We start from the raw sequence: 15,909 nt of genomic DNA on the forward strand, positions 1-15,909 counted from the left end.
GGACCGTGTGAGTCACTGGGCAGGAGAGATGATTCTGGGCCAAGAGCCTTCAAATTTCCCAGGGACCCACAGAAACATAAGGCCTGAAAAACAACAAATTGGCTCCAAAATGCAAAAGAAAATGACAAAATAGAAATTTTATATATGCTCAATGATACCAGTAATGTCAATTTCATCCATTGTTAAATAGTCATACGCATTCTATTGTATTCTGAAAGTTTGTGTTAGATTTTTTCTTTCCCCAAGCATGGGAGTGTAAAGATACGGCACTCCTGGGCTTCTCCCTACTCACACACACAGCACTTCTGTGGCCAGATTTTTGGTGACATCCTCTGGGTATCTTGTAATGTAACTCCACCCTGACGCTCTCTACCTGGAGACAGCATCAGATCCCACAGGTGAAGGGCTCAGTCCCATGAGACTGCCAATCACAAGGAGTAGGTCCCCGGTTCCCCACAGCTTCTGCGCAACTTGGCTACAGATCGGAGCTGCCCACAAAGCTCTCCTTGGATTCAGGGACTTGCTAGGACAACTCACGGAACTCAGGGAACACCGACCCACGTTTACCAGTTTATCGCACGATAAAGGATATGAGAGAGGGCACCGATGAACAGCCAGATGAAGAGCTACATAGGAGAGGGCTGGGGGGATCCCGAGTGCTGGAGCTCACTCGCCAGCACGTGGATGTGCCCCCCGACCCAACCTGGAAGCTGCCAAGCCCCATATAATTGGGAGGCTCCATCACATAGGCATGATCTCCACTCCCAGCCACTGTCCCCTCTCTGATGTATGAAGGAATGGAGCTGAAAGTTTCAATCATAGCTTAGTCTTTCTGGTGACCAGTCTTTATCCAGGAGCCCCCCAAAATCTCCTATTTAAAATAAAAGAGACTCCTGTCACTCAGGAAGTTCCAAAGATCTTAGGAACTCTGCATCAGGAACCAGGGTCAGAGGCTAAATGTTAGAATGAAAAATTCCAGCGTGCCTATTTACAGGAGTGTTAGGTGCTCTCTGTAGGGAACTGGGGCAGGGCTTGCATGTGTACAACATACAACATATAATTATTTCACAGGAAGTCAGTGTTGAAAAATCACAAGCATCGATTAAATTAGTTGTTGCTAAACAGTTCTAATTTCCAAGGGACATTTATAAAAATCATGTTGAATATTTTGCAGCAAGAATAATTCTATTTAATGTGGCTGTTGGTGCATTTAAATGTTGGCTGTAATATACCATGCAGTCTCCTTCTTAGAGCAGGAAAGTTGGGGCCTAGGAGCAAGGGCTGAATATGTCTCTGCCTAGAGAGGTTGGGACTTGAGCCCAAGTCTGCCTGACCTCAGATTAGGCTGCTTCAAGGGCCCCACCTCCTCATCCCCCTGCTGGAGCACAGGGTGTGTTGGGGGGCACCAAAGGAAAATGAGGTTGGAACAGCCAGCAGGGGCCAGAATAGGACAAGCCTTGCCTATCAGCTTTAACAGCAGCGGTGGGGGGCGGGGGGATCCTGTGGTTCTATCACAAGATGGGAGGCAGAGACTGGACTGTAATAGACAGGGGAGCGTGCAGAGAGCGGCTGGAGGCAGGGAGACTGAGGTGGCAGCATGCCATTGGTCCAGGGAGGAACCAGTGCACCGGCAATGAGCTGGGGCACGGGAGTGAGTCCAGGAGCCACCCAGGAGGGGGACTCCGCAGACCTGGGGGCTGCTGCGCTATGGGACATCCCAGAGACAGAGAAGGGCTAGGCTGATGCTAGATCAGAGTCGGGTGAGGCAGGCGCTGGAGAGGAACCAGTTTTGGGGGAAGAAGAAAGCTGGGAACCACAGATGGTCCTTCCCGGTTCTGCCTAGCTCAGGCCAAAATTTTGAAAGAGCTAGAATTCCTAGAACTTGGGGAAGTGTTCTTAGCACTGGGTTGCTGTTTATGGATAATCTCCAAGTTGAGTCCTAAATTTGAACAGAAAGAACAGCCATGTGGGCCTTGCGATGGAATAGGGGGAACAGATTTGTTTGTGCTGAGCTCTGCCACATGCCAGTCACATGACCCTGAGCAAGTAGGTTCCCTATTCTGTTCTGTCCTGTAAGATGCTGTGGTTAGATTCCTGCAGCATATTCTGAACGCTTCAGATTCTGAGAATGCGTAGCTCCTTGAATTGAAGCTGCTGTGATGCAGAGATTCAGATTTTAAGAGCTGTGTCCCTGTGATGCCTGGTTCCTGGGCTGTGAAGTTGTCTGGCTGTCTGCATTCATTCTGCCAGCACATCAGGGATGGGGAGTAGAGAGGAAAGGGGGTGAGAGGTTCTTAAAAAAGAAGCAAAGGCTGAGAACATGATGATCTTCCAGCAGCTCTTAGGCCATAAATATTGATGTGGGAGGAATTGTTCCCCTGCCTCCTGAGGCCGCCTTGACTGTGTCTGCTTACAGTTATTCGGCCTGGCCCAGTCCACTCAGGCCACTGACGGAGAGAGGGATGGACCAGGAGGAAGGGCCCAACTAGATGCACTCGGCTGTCGGAAAATCCAGGTCCCCAGACGTAGGATGTGTTATCTTCTTCAGGGAGTGGGAACAGACAGGGGGACAAAGTGAAGAATGGATTACTTCTGAAATCCCTTTGAGCATCCCCTCCCAGGCTCTGGGGTTCCCTAAATGCCCTCCTAGACAGAAGTGCAGTTTTTAATGGTATCCAGGAGATGGTAGTGTGTAATACAAGGATTGTGTGACCCAGAGAAGGTCCGTGGCCTCAGTCTCCCTGTCTGTACAATGGGCAGAAGATTGGACAAGGTCTTCTGGGTTCAGCGATGTCTCCTCTAAATGGCTCCCTGTCTCAAGACAGAGGGATGCATCCCGCACGCAGCCTTCGCCCCAGAAAGCCCTCAGGTGGGGATGGAAGGCCAGGGGCAGACAGCAGGGCTTGATGAGTGACAGCTCGGGTTCTCTGCCTGGGGGCCGGGGAGCATGAACAGTTTCCACAGAGAAGACTGAGATGAGGGATGGGGGCAGCCGTACAGGGCACGGGAGGGGACAGGAGCTCTGCCTTCCTGCCTTCGGCTCTGTCCCTGTATCTGTTACTGCAGAGCTCTGGTGGCCAGCCAAACACCTTTCTAGGAGTGACCCATGACAGATCGTACCCCTCTCCAGGCCTCAGTCTCCCTATCCACAAGCTGCCCATCTCTAAGGTCCTGCCAAGCCCCAGGACCCCTGGCAGGTGGTTCTGCAGAATCTGTGGGGTAAAGATGGTCTCTTAGGGGCTCCTGAGGAGGTTGTCTGGCCCCGCCTGTCCTTGTGGTGGTAGGGCCCCAGCCAGCCAGCCCTGCTTTGTGCCCTCCACACCCTCAGGTCTGTCTGAGGCCTGCCCTCAGAGCTGGGTCCGGGGCTGGGAAGGGCTTTCTCTGTTGAGATCCCCTGCTCCTGCCCAGCCTCTAAGCACCGCTGTTATTCTGGAGTATCTCCTAGAATCTGGGATTCAATAATTATGTGGTTTTATTTTATTTTTATTTTTAAAAGGTGTTTATTTATTTACTTATTTACTTATTTATTTTAGAGAAAGGGGAGGGAGAAAGCAATGGTGAGAAATATCGATGTGAGAGAAAGACATCAATTGGTTGCCTCTCGCATGTGCCCCCGCCAGGGACTGAACCTGCAACCCAGGCGTGTGCCCTGACCGGGAATTGCTTTGTGGGGTGACGTTCTAACCAACTGAGTCACACCAGGCAGGTTTTAAAGTTCTGAGTTTCTAGTAGTTGGAGATTCTCAAGTACTTGTGTTCTATTATTCTAAGATTTTATGACTCAAATGATATGTGATTCCCAAAATTCACTTTTCTAAATAACTAGAATTTTGGCCAAAGAGTTTGTGAAATCCACTGTCTCCCAGTCATTAACCTCGATGTGCTTCTTTGGGAGAGTGGCCAAGGACGGCCACAGGGGTGGGCGGTAGCAATGGCCCTTAACACCTGAGATGTGTGCTGGGTCTGTTGAGGTCTGCCCAGCCAGGAGGCCCCCCGTTCCCTGGGACTTCATGCTCCCTCTGCAGGCCCTGCGAGGTCCGAGGTGATTTGGGTCTTCCTTGGGCCCAGTATCACTCCCTCCAGACCCCTTTCCATTGGCCTGAGAGCCCTCTGGGTCCTTCTCCAGGCCTGGCCCTCCAGGACTTGTGACTCCACCCTCACCCCATATCGACTCTCTAAGGTAAAAGGTCTTGTGTGATGATTCAGTTCAACCCCCTCCATCTTCCAGCTGAAGGGACTGAGGCCCAGAGACGGTGCAGGCTGTGCCCAGAGCTTGGCCAGCACCACCTCCCCTGCACCAGTATACACAAGGCCAGGTCTCGGCCCCAAAGGGCTAAGGAGAGGCTCCCCCTCCCCAGCCTGGTGCATATCAGAGCTTCCTGGGGAGCTATAGGGCCCTTTGGGTGACATGCTCCCTACAGAGCCCCAAGGGGTTTTCAAACTTCTCCCCACAGCAGCCCAAGCCTGTCACCATGAGGAGACTGAGTAGAGGTGGCTCCCAGCAAAGCTAAGGGCCTTCTATCCCCCTAGACACACACACATGCACTTCAGTCAGATGAGTTCTACTTTTAGGTGTTTTTGTTCCAGTCTTTTGAGTGAGATTTTTATTAGAAAAAGGGTTCTGCTACTAAAAACCAGTTTTAAAAACACTTACCTAGTTTAATACCCCCATTTGTCAGAGGAGGAGGCTGAGGCTGAGGAAGAGAGCTGATGGGCAGCTGATCTGGCCCACGGCTCCCACGGGAGAGCCTGCGCGCTGTCCGAGGCCCCCCAGCGGCGGAGGGAGGCCCCCCCGTGGTGGGAGTTAGACGCATGGTGTCTGCACCACACTGGCCTGGTGTGAGCCTGGCTCCTCCGCTTACTAATTCTGCTATCTGTAAAATGGGCATGACCATAAAATCTACATCTTGAGTTTTTTGTGAGAATGAAATGAGGCAAATTGGTGAGGTAGGCGGTGTAAAGCCTGACCCGCAGGTTCAGTAACCAGGAGTGCTTGTTCTTAGCATCTTTCTCTGATCAGGCCAACTCTTCAGAGGAAAAATAGTGGGAAATTTACCTTTTTTTCCCCTAATTTTCTCTTTACATGATTTTCTATATTCTACCTTCTCTATATTCCACAAAAGGTTTCAGGCCGCTCGCACCAAACACAGGCTCAGCCCTGGTAAACACGTGGGAAGTTAGGCTGACATGCACTGCTCACTGCCGGGCGCCGCTCGAAGCCCTTTACGGCTTCTCTCACTCAATCTTCATAACCCACCTATAGAGTAGGTTTCGCTACTACCTCCACGGTACCCCCGAGGGGCTGGGTTGCAGAGGGCTTGAATAACCTGATCACACGGCTAGTGAGGGTTGAAGCTGGGATTCAGACCCAGGCAGAACGTGGCCAGAGCCGTGCCGAATCACTCGGTCAAGACCAAGGAGCAGGAAAAAGAAATAAAAGCAAAGTTTATCAGAATAAACTTTGAGAGACAGAAACATCAAAGTGTGGACCATAAAGATACATTCGGTTGGTGCGATGGAACTTCTCATTTGGTTTTGGGCTTTCTGGCAGCTAAAGGAACAGAGAAGCAGGGCCAGGTGCACAAATCTCATTACAAGAAAGCCAGAAGCATGTTGCGTTCCTCGAAGAAGTCCACGTCTCCAGGCACTCTGCCTCCCTCCTGCAAGAGACAGGAAGTTCAGTGGATAGCCCCGTCCTTGTGGCTGCTTTCCGTGGCCGCGTGGAATGCATGGAAGCCGAGGGCTGGTCGAGGGTTCCACATCACTCACCAAGGGTCAGCCCTGGCTCCTTGGGGCAGGGGACACAGCCCCAAATCAGAGCCTTCTAGAAATTCACTTTTTCTGAGGACAGCTCCCAGATCCCTGGTGGCCTGACAAACGGTAGGGCCTTCCGTGCACCAGACCACACAGGGCCCCATGTCCTGCAGCCTTGCAGAAGTCAGCACATCGGCCCAAGAGGGGAAATTCTAACCAGCTCCCTCAGCCCAGCCTGCTGACCTGGGAGAACCGCAGCCAGATGGGTCGCACTCCAAGCCCTGCTCTGAGCAAAGGCACATTTCCTGTTTCTGGAGCCCATTCTTAGTTAGGAGTCCTCCAAACAGATCTGGGACAGACGGGCGGAAATGGCGGAGAGCACAGGCATGGGAGCGAGGGATGATCAGCGTTCCAGGCACCTGTGGGATAAAGGCCTCGTCCCTAGCCTGGCCCTACAAACCGCTCGGCTCTGCCCCAGCTCCTGCCCCAGAGACCCTACTACCCCCCCGCACACTTTTGCTGTGGTATTGTTACTGGTGATGTTGGTGGTGAAATTGGACCTTGGTTCTTGAGTTTGGCAAAGAATTCAGAGCCAAGAACTCAAATTATAAGTGAAGAAAGTTGCAGAGGTCGTAGAAGTCAGCCAGCTGAGCTGCGCAGGCTCAGGAAACAAGTCACAGAAGCAAAGGTAGGGCCTTTGGAATTTAGGGAAGAGAAAGGCAAAGGTGACATGCCTGGTGGGAAGAAGAGGGGGGAGGGAAAGGCACAGGTGTGCTCCCCAGAGGGAAAGTGCTCTCTGGGTGCTTTGTCTTGAGGGTTTTAAAGGCTGGGAGTTTCGGGGAGGGCTTAGGGGAGGATCTTAATAAAATAGAATAGTCCAAAAGAGAGATGTCCCGAAATGAGGCTTATCCCCCTGACTTCATCCATCCTCGGCTATGGTTGGCACAGATGGCACTAATTAGATTTTTGTTATCTATCTCTCAGAGTAAGGTGATTTAAGCTATTTTACCTTCTAGTTGGGAGGGGAAGTGTAAATTGTTCACTCTTACGTGTCTTAGGTTAGGGAAGATAGGATTTTGCAATTTACTAGATGGCTGTAAACTGTTTGGCCATTTAACTGTCTGCCCCGGTTTCCTTATTGTGCTTGGCCTGGCTCACTGGCCTGTCTCACTATGCCTCCCTGATCCCCCAGCCCCTGAAAGTACCCCTCCCCTTCCATCTCCAGTCCCATATTCTTTTTCACAGCATGAGACGGGCGGGACAGGGCTACTAGAGGGCCTGGGTCCGAGAGCCTGTTCTGCCAAGTACTCCCTGGGTGACACACCCCCTTTTGGGGCCTCAGTTTCCTCTCCTGTAAAGTAGGTGTAGTAGTAACCCCTGCTGCAGATGGTTGTGGGAATTCGCTGCCCGGGTGAAGAGACAGTGCAGTGCAGAACCCGCAGGGCTGGCTGTACCTGCTGCCACAGAGGACGTCGTGTTTGTTTTTGTAACTGTTTACTTGAGGAGGAGGAGCCTCAGGCTGGAACTCGCAGGGTTCTGCCTGTCTAAGGGAAAACTCACCCCTGCGCGATGAGAACGGCTTGGGAGTTATCAATCTATCACAGCCCTTCCTGCTTTCATTCCTGGGGCAGCACTTCACTCCCAGCACCCCCTCCCTCAGGACCCCGCCACCAGGCTCGGGTGGCCCTCCCTCATGGGTTTGTCTGGGACTGAGACAGGATGAGGAGATTCTCGTTCTCTCTAGGCAGCATGTCCAAAAGAAATATGTGGGCCACATGTGCTAAATCTAAATGTTCTAGGAGACACATTCAAAACTAAAAGATACTGATTTGGATAATATATTTTATGTAACCCACCATATCTAAATATCCTCATTTTAGTATATCATACGTGTAAAAACATTCATGTCAAATAAGAAACTTCCAAACCTGTAGATAATTTTTACGTGTTTCTTTGAGCCAAACCGATGGCAATGCCGAGGAGCAAGGTCTCAAATGCTCTGGAGAAGCAGTTTTGCAGCTTCCGTTATGCATTTGGAATTCAGGAGGGAATTTAAGGAAGACTAAATGAAGGTGGGAGAAGCAAGGCAAGGATTTGATTGCAGGATGGTTACCAAGATTATGTGCTCCCTTAAGGGTGGTTAGGCTTCCCAAGGGTCTGGAAAAAAAAAAGGCTTTTCAAAGGTGTGTTAACCTAGATGAACCAAAACATCGGACAGGGCTTGCTTAAGGCAAAGGCAAACTTTTACTAAAGAAGTTATTCCCCTGGCTGGTGTGGCTCAGTGGATTGAGCACTGGGCTGCGAGCCGAAGGGTCACCAGTTTGGTTCCGGGTCAGGCACATGCCTGGGTTACAGGCCAGGTCCCTCGTTGGGGGCCTCCACCGGTCAATGGTTCCTACCTTTCTTCCTCTCTCTCTAAAGATAAATAAATAAAATCTTTAAAAAAAAACAAAAAAAAACAAAAAACAGAAGTTACCATGATCTGCCCAGTCAGCAATTTATGATAAGATTGCTCTGTGAGGTTACTTGGTTGGACTTGTCAGATTTATTATAGAGCCCCCCTTTCGTCCACATTAAAAATGAGATATTATCCATTCTTTGTTTTTTCACACTAAGTCTGTGACATTCAATGTGTATGTTATACTTACGCCACATCCCCGTTGGGACCAGCCATATTTCCATTGCTCAGTGGCCTCGTGTGGCTGCTGGCTGCTGGCTCAGACAGGACAGCTCTGAGGTACAAATGAATAACAGACCCTCAGGACCTCACCAGGAGAAATAACACAGAACGGTGGGATTTCAGGCCCCTTCGCCTCCTAGCACAAAAGTGCCTCCTAACTCCGCCAGGCGTGCAGCCGGCCGCTGACTCCCAGGGCTTAGCGGATAAAGCGTGAGTTTTCTACTCAGGCACGCTTGAGCTCAGATCTTAGTTCTGCCACTTTCTAGTTGTGTGATGTTGAGCAACTTACCTAACCGCACAGCTTGTTTGCTTGTGCGTGGAGTGTTTTAGTGTACTTCCTTTGCAGGTCCCCATGAGGATGGAGCAGGTGCAGGCATGCAGAGCCAGTGGCCTGGCATGCCTGGACTCTCTCTTCTGTGAGGCCCCTGGGGTGCTCAGTGTGGGCGCTCTGCCCTTCCGAGCCAGCAGCAGGCTAAGAGCTTGCTTGCAGCCTGACAGTATCTCCCATTGATGTTCTCGTGTTTCTTCTAAGAGTCTGGCATTGGTTGCACCCACTGCCCGTTGGAGCCAGCTCTTGCATTTCTTCTTTCCATAGATAAATATCAGACATCTGCTTAGTTTGCCCCAGGCCCTGGGCGAGGCACCAGAGGTTTGACAGAGAACCAGGTAAACAGGGTCCCTGCTCTTGCAGATCTCAGAGACCAGCAAGGGTGAGACAATGAACAAGGTTTGACTCAGACTCCAGTGTGTGAAACATAAACAGTTCTTTATTTCCTCTGCAAATCCACTTAACTTCCACTGCAAATGCCCATCTTGCCAGATCAGCAAGAAATTCAACCTTGGCCTTTCTCAGGGCCTCTCCCCCAGGGTGAAGCAAAGGTCCTGAGGTCTTATAGGATGCCCAGATACCAAAGAGGACCCACCCTGACCCAAAAGGCACCAGTATAAATCTGTCCTGGCATATGTGGTCCCCCACAGCATGCTTGGTGCATGGGAGTTTGGCATAGCTGAGGACAAGGCCAGCCTTCCCAGGTCAGCCTGTAATCTGCCCCTCCAGGCGAACTGCTTCCTTTGGCAGTCTGGGAGGCTAGATGCCTCTCCGCTGCTCACAGAAGCCACAGACTGCTCGGTCCCCACCCCTCTGTACCCCCATCTCAGAGGCCGCCCTCTCTCCACACACCACCCCCCACAACACCCAGCATAATGTTTCAATGGACTCAACCTTTGGGAACGAATGCGGGGAAGGAAAACCTGGCAGTGAAGACTGCTTTCCTTCTTGCTGTCACCAAACAGCAATCAGGGTCCTGCCGCCACCCTATCGGCACAATCCCAAAGGCAAAGGTTTGGTGATAAAGGAAAGGAGTCTTTATTCAAAAGCTTCACAGTTTTGGAATAACAGCTTTCCACATGCATTAGTCACTTAAGCCTATCAATTAAGGCTAAACTCTTTAACACCTGGGTTCTCCTATCATTTCTCCCTGTTTTAATTATCTTATTTCTATAGGGTTGGTTTACAAACTTGAGCAACATAATATACAAAAGCTACACGATTTTGGAAGAACAGCAGGCTTCTGCCTCAGAGCCTGTTCCCTCTAAAACACCTAAAGAATAAACCTGCCACCCTCTGCCAGGCCAGCCCGATCCTAGGCTGTGCCCAGGGTTCCCTCCCATTCAAAATACTGTCCATTGGGAAATGCAGGCATCCTGGAGGAAGGGAGCCCGAGAGCCAGAGAGAGCTCACACCCCACCCAAGAGCCCTTCTTTTATTCCAAATCTTCTTGCCCATAATTCCATGCATTCTGGAGGCATTCAGCTTCTCAGCCAATCCTGTCTTAGGCCCGTTTACCACTGCCATGGGCATCCTCTTCCTTCCTCCCCTTCCTACTTCTCCCCAGTGATCTGACCAGATCTCTCTGTATCATTGCCACAAACTTCCCCTGAAGCCAGGAATCCCAGAACCCTTGCTACCTGGTGAAATAAAAAGAGAGAAGGGAAAAGCCCAAGAGGGAAAAACACACAGGAATTGATGTTTGAATGAATTTCCCTGCTGGGCGAGGCCACAGCCTTGAGCCAACCAGCACCAGGGAGCCAGGTGGGAGAAGGTCAGAACAGTGTACCCCCCTGGGGTGGCGGCAGGCACGAGGTTCTGATATGTGGGAAAGTCCAGTATTTGCCTCTAGAGGTTCCCTTAAAAATGAAAATGGTGAGAAAGGAAAGAGAAAGTCACAGACCAGGTGAGGCCTGTGAGGACAGAGGCTCCATGGGAAGAGAGGAGTGTCACCGTAAGAAACAGCGAAACCTGCAAAGAATTATAAGGTTTATTGGAGCCAATCTGATGATAACTGCTGGGAAGCCAGACCTCAATGCCCTGGAGAGTGACAGTTCTGCAGTTTTAAAAATACATTTGGTTGATTATGTTCCAGTTAAAGGTGAGATCATATGGTATTTGTGCCTCACCACCTGGCAGACAATTGTAACTGAATAACAATAAAAATAAATATTTTTTTTAAAGAATTTAAAAAATAAAATAAAATAAATTTCTACAAAAACTTAAAAAAAAAAAAACATTTGGAATTAGGGAGAAGGTAAGCAGGATTACAGGAAGGCGGGGAAAGCAAGGGGAAAGTACGGAATAGTTAACAAGATTACCTGTTCCCTGGAGGATGTCTCCCAGGTGTCTGAAAAAGGATTATTCTGGCGTTGTAAAGGGGTGTTAGCCCAGATGCACAAGAACAACGGACAGGGCTGGCATAAGGCAAAGGTAACCTTTTACTAAAAAAGCTACAGGTCTGGGCAGGACTAACCACATGACCTGCCCAGTTGGGAATATGTGATCCGATCACCCTGTGAGGTGACTTTCCATCACTGGAGACCTCTCAGTTTTATTACAGAAGCCTCTCCCCTTTTTTTTATCTGCAAGAGGCAGAACCAGAGGGCCCCCAGATAAGTTCTCCAGTCCAACTTGCCCTGCCCCTTGACCAGGGAGAAGCCAGCCTCCACTTGCTTGCTCTTAGTGATGGGGAACTCCCTCCCTCTCAGGACAGCCTCATCAAAGTGCTCTGTGCATTTGGCTGTCGTCTTCCTCCATAGAACTTACTGCTTCTAATTCTGGTCTTAGGTGCATAGAGAAGTGATGCGGACACTGGCCCGCAGTGTCTGCGGCGTTATGGATGAGACAAGACAAATTCACACGGACTACCGAAATCCTGTGGAGAAAAAGGGTTGACACGGCCACTCTCTCAGTGAAAGAGAGGTCTGGCCTGTCCCTTGCCTGGACAGGCTTTTATTGCTTTTCTGGGCACATTACACTGAGGATGGTCCTCATTTACCATGCACAGGTTCGCTTTAGGTGGTTACCTTTTACAGAAAATAAAGGAGAAGATGTTGCTAATTACATCAAAAAAGAAGGATATTTGCAAATGTAAAGGGAGAAGTGGTTGAACTGGCTACACTCATCCTTGGGAGGTTTAGCATATATTTTAGGAACTTACTTTAAAGATATGAGTAAACGTTTGCTGCCTCAATTCAAGGTGAGGGAGTTTTAGCAAAAAGCAAGTCTCAAAGCCGCCTAGGTACAATGCAGGCCTGATTCCCCAGGGAGAACCTATCCCCATGGGCGTGGGTCCTGTGTGCTGGACCTCGCTTTCCACTGGCCTTTCCCAGTGGGAGCTGGGCTACATTTCCCACGCTATGCAGAATGGTCTCCTATAGAGAAATGTAGTCAGATCAGACCCACTCAATCACTGCATATTCAAATGACCCTGTGCCAGTAGTGACTTCTCCAAGATTTAGTTTCCTCATGTAAAAAACTGTGCACGATAACATCTGCATGAAAATGTATTAGAGCAAGGCCGGTAGAATAGCTAGGCCTCAGTGACCTTGGCTCCCCTCTTCCCTCAGGGTGAACCAGCCAAGTGCATAGAGGCTCTGGAGTCAAACTGAGTTCAAATCACAGAGATCACTTACAAGTTGTGTGACCAAGCAAGATACTTCATTTCTCTGTGTCTCAATTTTATCCCCTGAAAATAGGGATTATAATAGTACCTCCTCCAGAAGGTTGCTGTGATGTTTCAATGAGTTAATGCACTGGGCTTGTGATAGGGGCTTAGTAACAACTCATCATTGTCATCATTTCCTCCTTTCTTTCTGACAGTCAGGAGACGATTATTGTGCCCCCAAAGTCTTTTATTTCCCAGGATAAAAGACCTATCCTTCACAGTTTGCATGGAGGCCATCTCACACAGACAGAAGGTCACACCCCAGGGTGTCCGTGAGTTTCTTCGTGGTGAGGTGGTAGCGCTGAGCAGCCTTGGGTGTGGCCTGACTTACCCAACAGGAGGAGAGGGGCTGTTGCCTCTTGCCTCTGCCAACCCCATTCTCCTCCTCTCATAGCAGCCAGGATAGGACAGACCAGCCTGTGGGCTCGAACCATCCCAACCCCTAGGGAGGCACAGCTCACTGGGCATTCTTGCTGATGGTGACTTTGCAAGTGATGATAGCCATGAGTGACAGTAACTGACAAGAGCAGTGTGGCGTTAACCTCGGACAGAGGTTGGTGACGCTGATGGTGTAAGGATGGTCGCAGGGGTAATGATGGTGTCTGGGACAGTGATGACGATATCGGTGATTCTTATAGTCCTAATTTCATTATGTCAGGTGACAGAGACAACAATAATGATTGTGCTGGTGGTGGGTGACTAGGACAGAGACGATGATAATAGTAAGGGACAATACTGGTCATTTATTCATGATGAAATTGGTGGTGTGAATGGGGTGATTTGAAGGTGATGAGAATAACGAAGATGGTGGTAGTTATGGTGGTAATTTTCATGGTGATGCTGGTGATTCCTATGATGTTAATGGTGGTGATGACCAAGTGGAGCCACTGGAATTTCAGCCATTCTTTCAAAACCACTTGTCATCACGAATGTCTCCAAAAACTCATCACGGGGGATGACTAAACCACTAGGAGCACAACCGCATGGAACAAGCACATAGGCCACAGCGGATGAGCGGGTGTTCAAGTTCTTAGCTGTGGTCTTTAAAAATTCTTCATTGCCTCAGAGGTGGGGCATGCGACATTTTGGAAGGAAAAATAAAGAATTGGTCAAGAAGACATGAACAGAAGCACATGAAAATTAATATTTCATTTAACATTGATCACCTTGCAATAGATTATGTAGAAATTATGTGTTTGAATACTTTTAATTGCTGGGCAATAAAATGTTTTCTTAAAAAAGAAAACCCACTTGTTAAGAACCTTTAGGCCAAGAACAAATGGAGCACTGTTGGCCCCGATTGCCCCTGAGGAGGTGACAGGCCCCCACCCTCTCCGCTCCCAGAGTTCCCTTCCCTGCCCACAGCATCTGTGAGCAGGATGTTTCATCCAGCTGACCGCCCATGGTTGTGTCTTTTCAGGGTGAGGACTCCTCCTCTGAGCAGAGCCCCGAGGAGTCCCCAAAGAAGCGGGACGGCCTAGCCCAGATTGCACCAGACCTGACCGTGATCCAGTTCATCAAAGGTAGGTGAGCATAGGCCGGACTATGGGGAAGCAGAAGGAGAGGGGCATTTGAGGCCGTACAGGATCTAGCCCATTCCTGCCTTTCTTATTCACTTTCCGTACCTACAGGTCCTTCATGAACACCATAGATTTCTTGTGAGTTTTTGCTCATATGATCCCCTCTGCCTGGAACATCATTTCTTATTGCTATCCATCAAAATCTCCCTCGTTACCCTGGCCAGGTGGCTCAGCTGGTTGGAGCATCATCTCATACACCAAAAGATTGCAGGTTCTATTCCCAGTCAGGGCACATACCTAGGTGTGGGTTCGATCCCTGGTCGGGGTGCATATGGGAGACAACCAATGGATCTCTCTCTCTCTCTCTCTCTCTCTCTCTCTCTCTCACACACACACACACACACACACATCGATGTTTCTCTCTCTCCTCCCACCCCTCACCTCCTCTCTCTAAAATCAATAAACATAACCTTGGGTGAGGATTTTAAAAAAAATCTTCCTTGTCCCACTAGGTCAAAATCAAGTGCCACTTCTCTCCTTTGCCCACCTAGCCTGGCTCTCCCCGTCTCAGCTCTCTCTGAATGCTTAGGGCTGCTAGATCAGCTCAGATCTGTGCTGCGTACTTGTCCAGTCCTTCCCTCCAGTCAGGGAGCTTCTGAAGGCCAGCGCCTATTCTGGCTCATTTGTGACCCTTCTCTCAGCTCCCATGGAGCCTGCAAACAGAAGGCTCTCAGTAAATATTTATTAAATTCCTGGACTGTGATATGTGGAGAAGGAGCTCTGGGCTAAAGTGCAGAAACTTGGACTTTGGACCTGAGTGATCGCTCCTCCCTGGGTCTTGGCTCCCCCCGTCTGTGCCGTGTGGGGTACACTTGGCGATCAAAGATCCATGTCACTCTGATCCTGAGACCATGAACTCAGGGTCCATGAACCCAGGCCCTGTAGCCGGTCTTTTCCCAAAGACTCCGATCCCATGACCACTGACTGCCTGCTGTGCGCGAGGCTCCTGTACAGCCCTGGGCGACAAGCAAGAGGCCTGGGTTAGCGGCCTGCTCCCAATGCTGCCAAGCGTGTGACCTTGTGGAAGTTTCTTTCATCCCCTACCTGAGTTTCCTCACCTGAAAGATGGAGTCTATCACCCTTGCTCTGCCTCTCTCAAGGCCTATTGGACAAATCCAATGGGGTGGTGAATGGAAAGCCTTTGTATGTTATTTTTAAAAACTGTACTTATATGAGGTATACTTATTATTTCAATGACCACGCCTGCCCTCCTGCTATTATTCTGATGTGCCCCGGGACAGCTGATTGAACTGCCTGTGGTTTAAGATGATGATAACCGCAGGGTTTACTTCGTGTCCTCTCTGAGGACTTTTGCAACAGGAAGCTAATTAAGCCCAATTCTTGGGAAGTGTTTCCTAAGATAGGGTGTTGCGATACCAGTAATCTAGCTCCCAGTTCTCCAGCAACCCCGGGGAAGGTAGGGGTGGACACCCCCCCCCCCATAGAGCTAAGCCTAGGGGCAGGGGTTTGGACTCCTTGACCACCCTCGGCTGCTGGAGAGCACTGGCACGCAGCTCTACGGAAGAGCTTATTAATCATTGCTTTGGCTCCTGCCCAGAGGGAAGCTAGAACCAGTTGCTGAAAATGAATCCTGGAGTGGGTGTCCTGGGTCAGAGAGTCTCTGGTAGTTTCAATTTCTACATGAGCCTAGAGAAAACCAAGGCAATGCTGGCCACAAACCCTGTGGCCGGTCAGCCAGCCTGGCTGCTGGGCTTTCTGCTGAGCTCCAGAGAGACCTGTCTGATCCTGAGGCTTGGCCTTGACCGCCTGGAAACTCTTGGAGGAAGACAGTCCCTGAGCAAAAGAAGGCCCCTGTCTGATAGGGGAGATGTAGCCCCTGAGCTGGGAGAGGCCCTGGTTGAGAGGAGAGACAAGTGTCTATGCTGGGGGGAGGTCTC

General features: G+C 49.9%; 1 protein-coding gene across 1 annotated transcript in view; it reads left to right on the top strand.

The window, feature by feature from the left end:
- SLCO2B1 (solute carrier organic anion transporter family member 2B1) overlaps window positions 1-15,909 on the top strand; it is a 58,477-nt gene that overhangs the window by 27,025 nt on the left and 15,543 nt on the right. The window contains exon 8 of the mRNA XM_024572754.3: window positions 13,852-13,954. Coding sequence (XP_024428522.1) covers window positions 13,852-13,954 — 103 coding nt within the window. The remainder of the gene's footprint in view (window positions 1-13,851; window positions 13,955-15,909) is intronic.

Source organism: Desmodus rotundus, chromosome 5 (genome assembly GCF_022682495.2).
Source record: "Desmodus rotundus isolate HL8 chromosome 5, HLdesRot8A.1, whole genome shotgun sequence".
Lineage (NCBI taxonomy): Eukaryota > Metazoa > Chordata > Mammalia > Chiroptera > Phyllostomidae > Desmodus > Desmodus rotundus.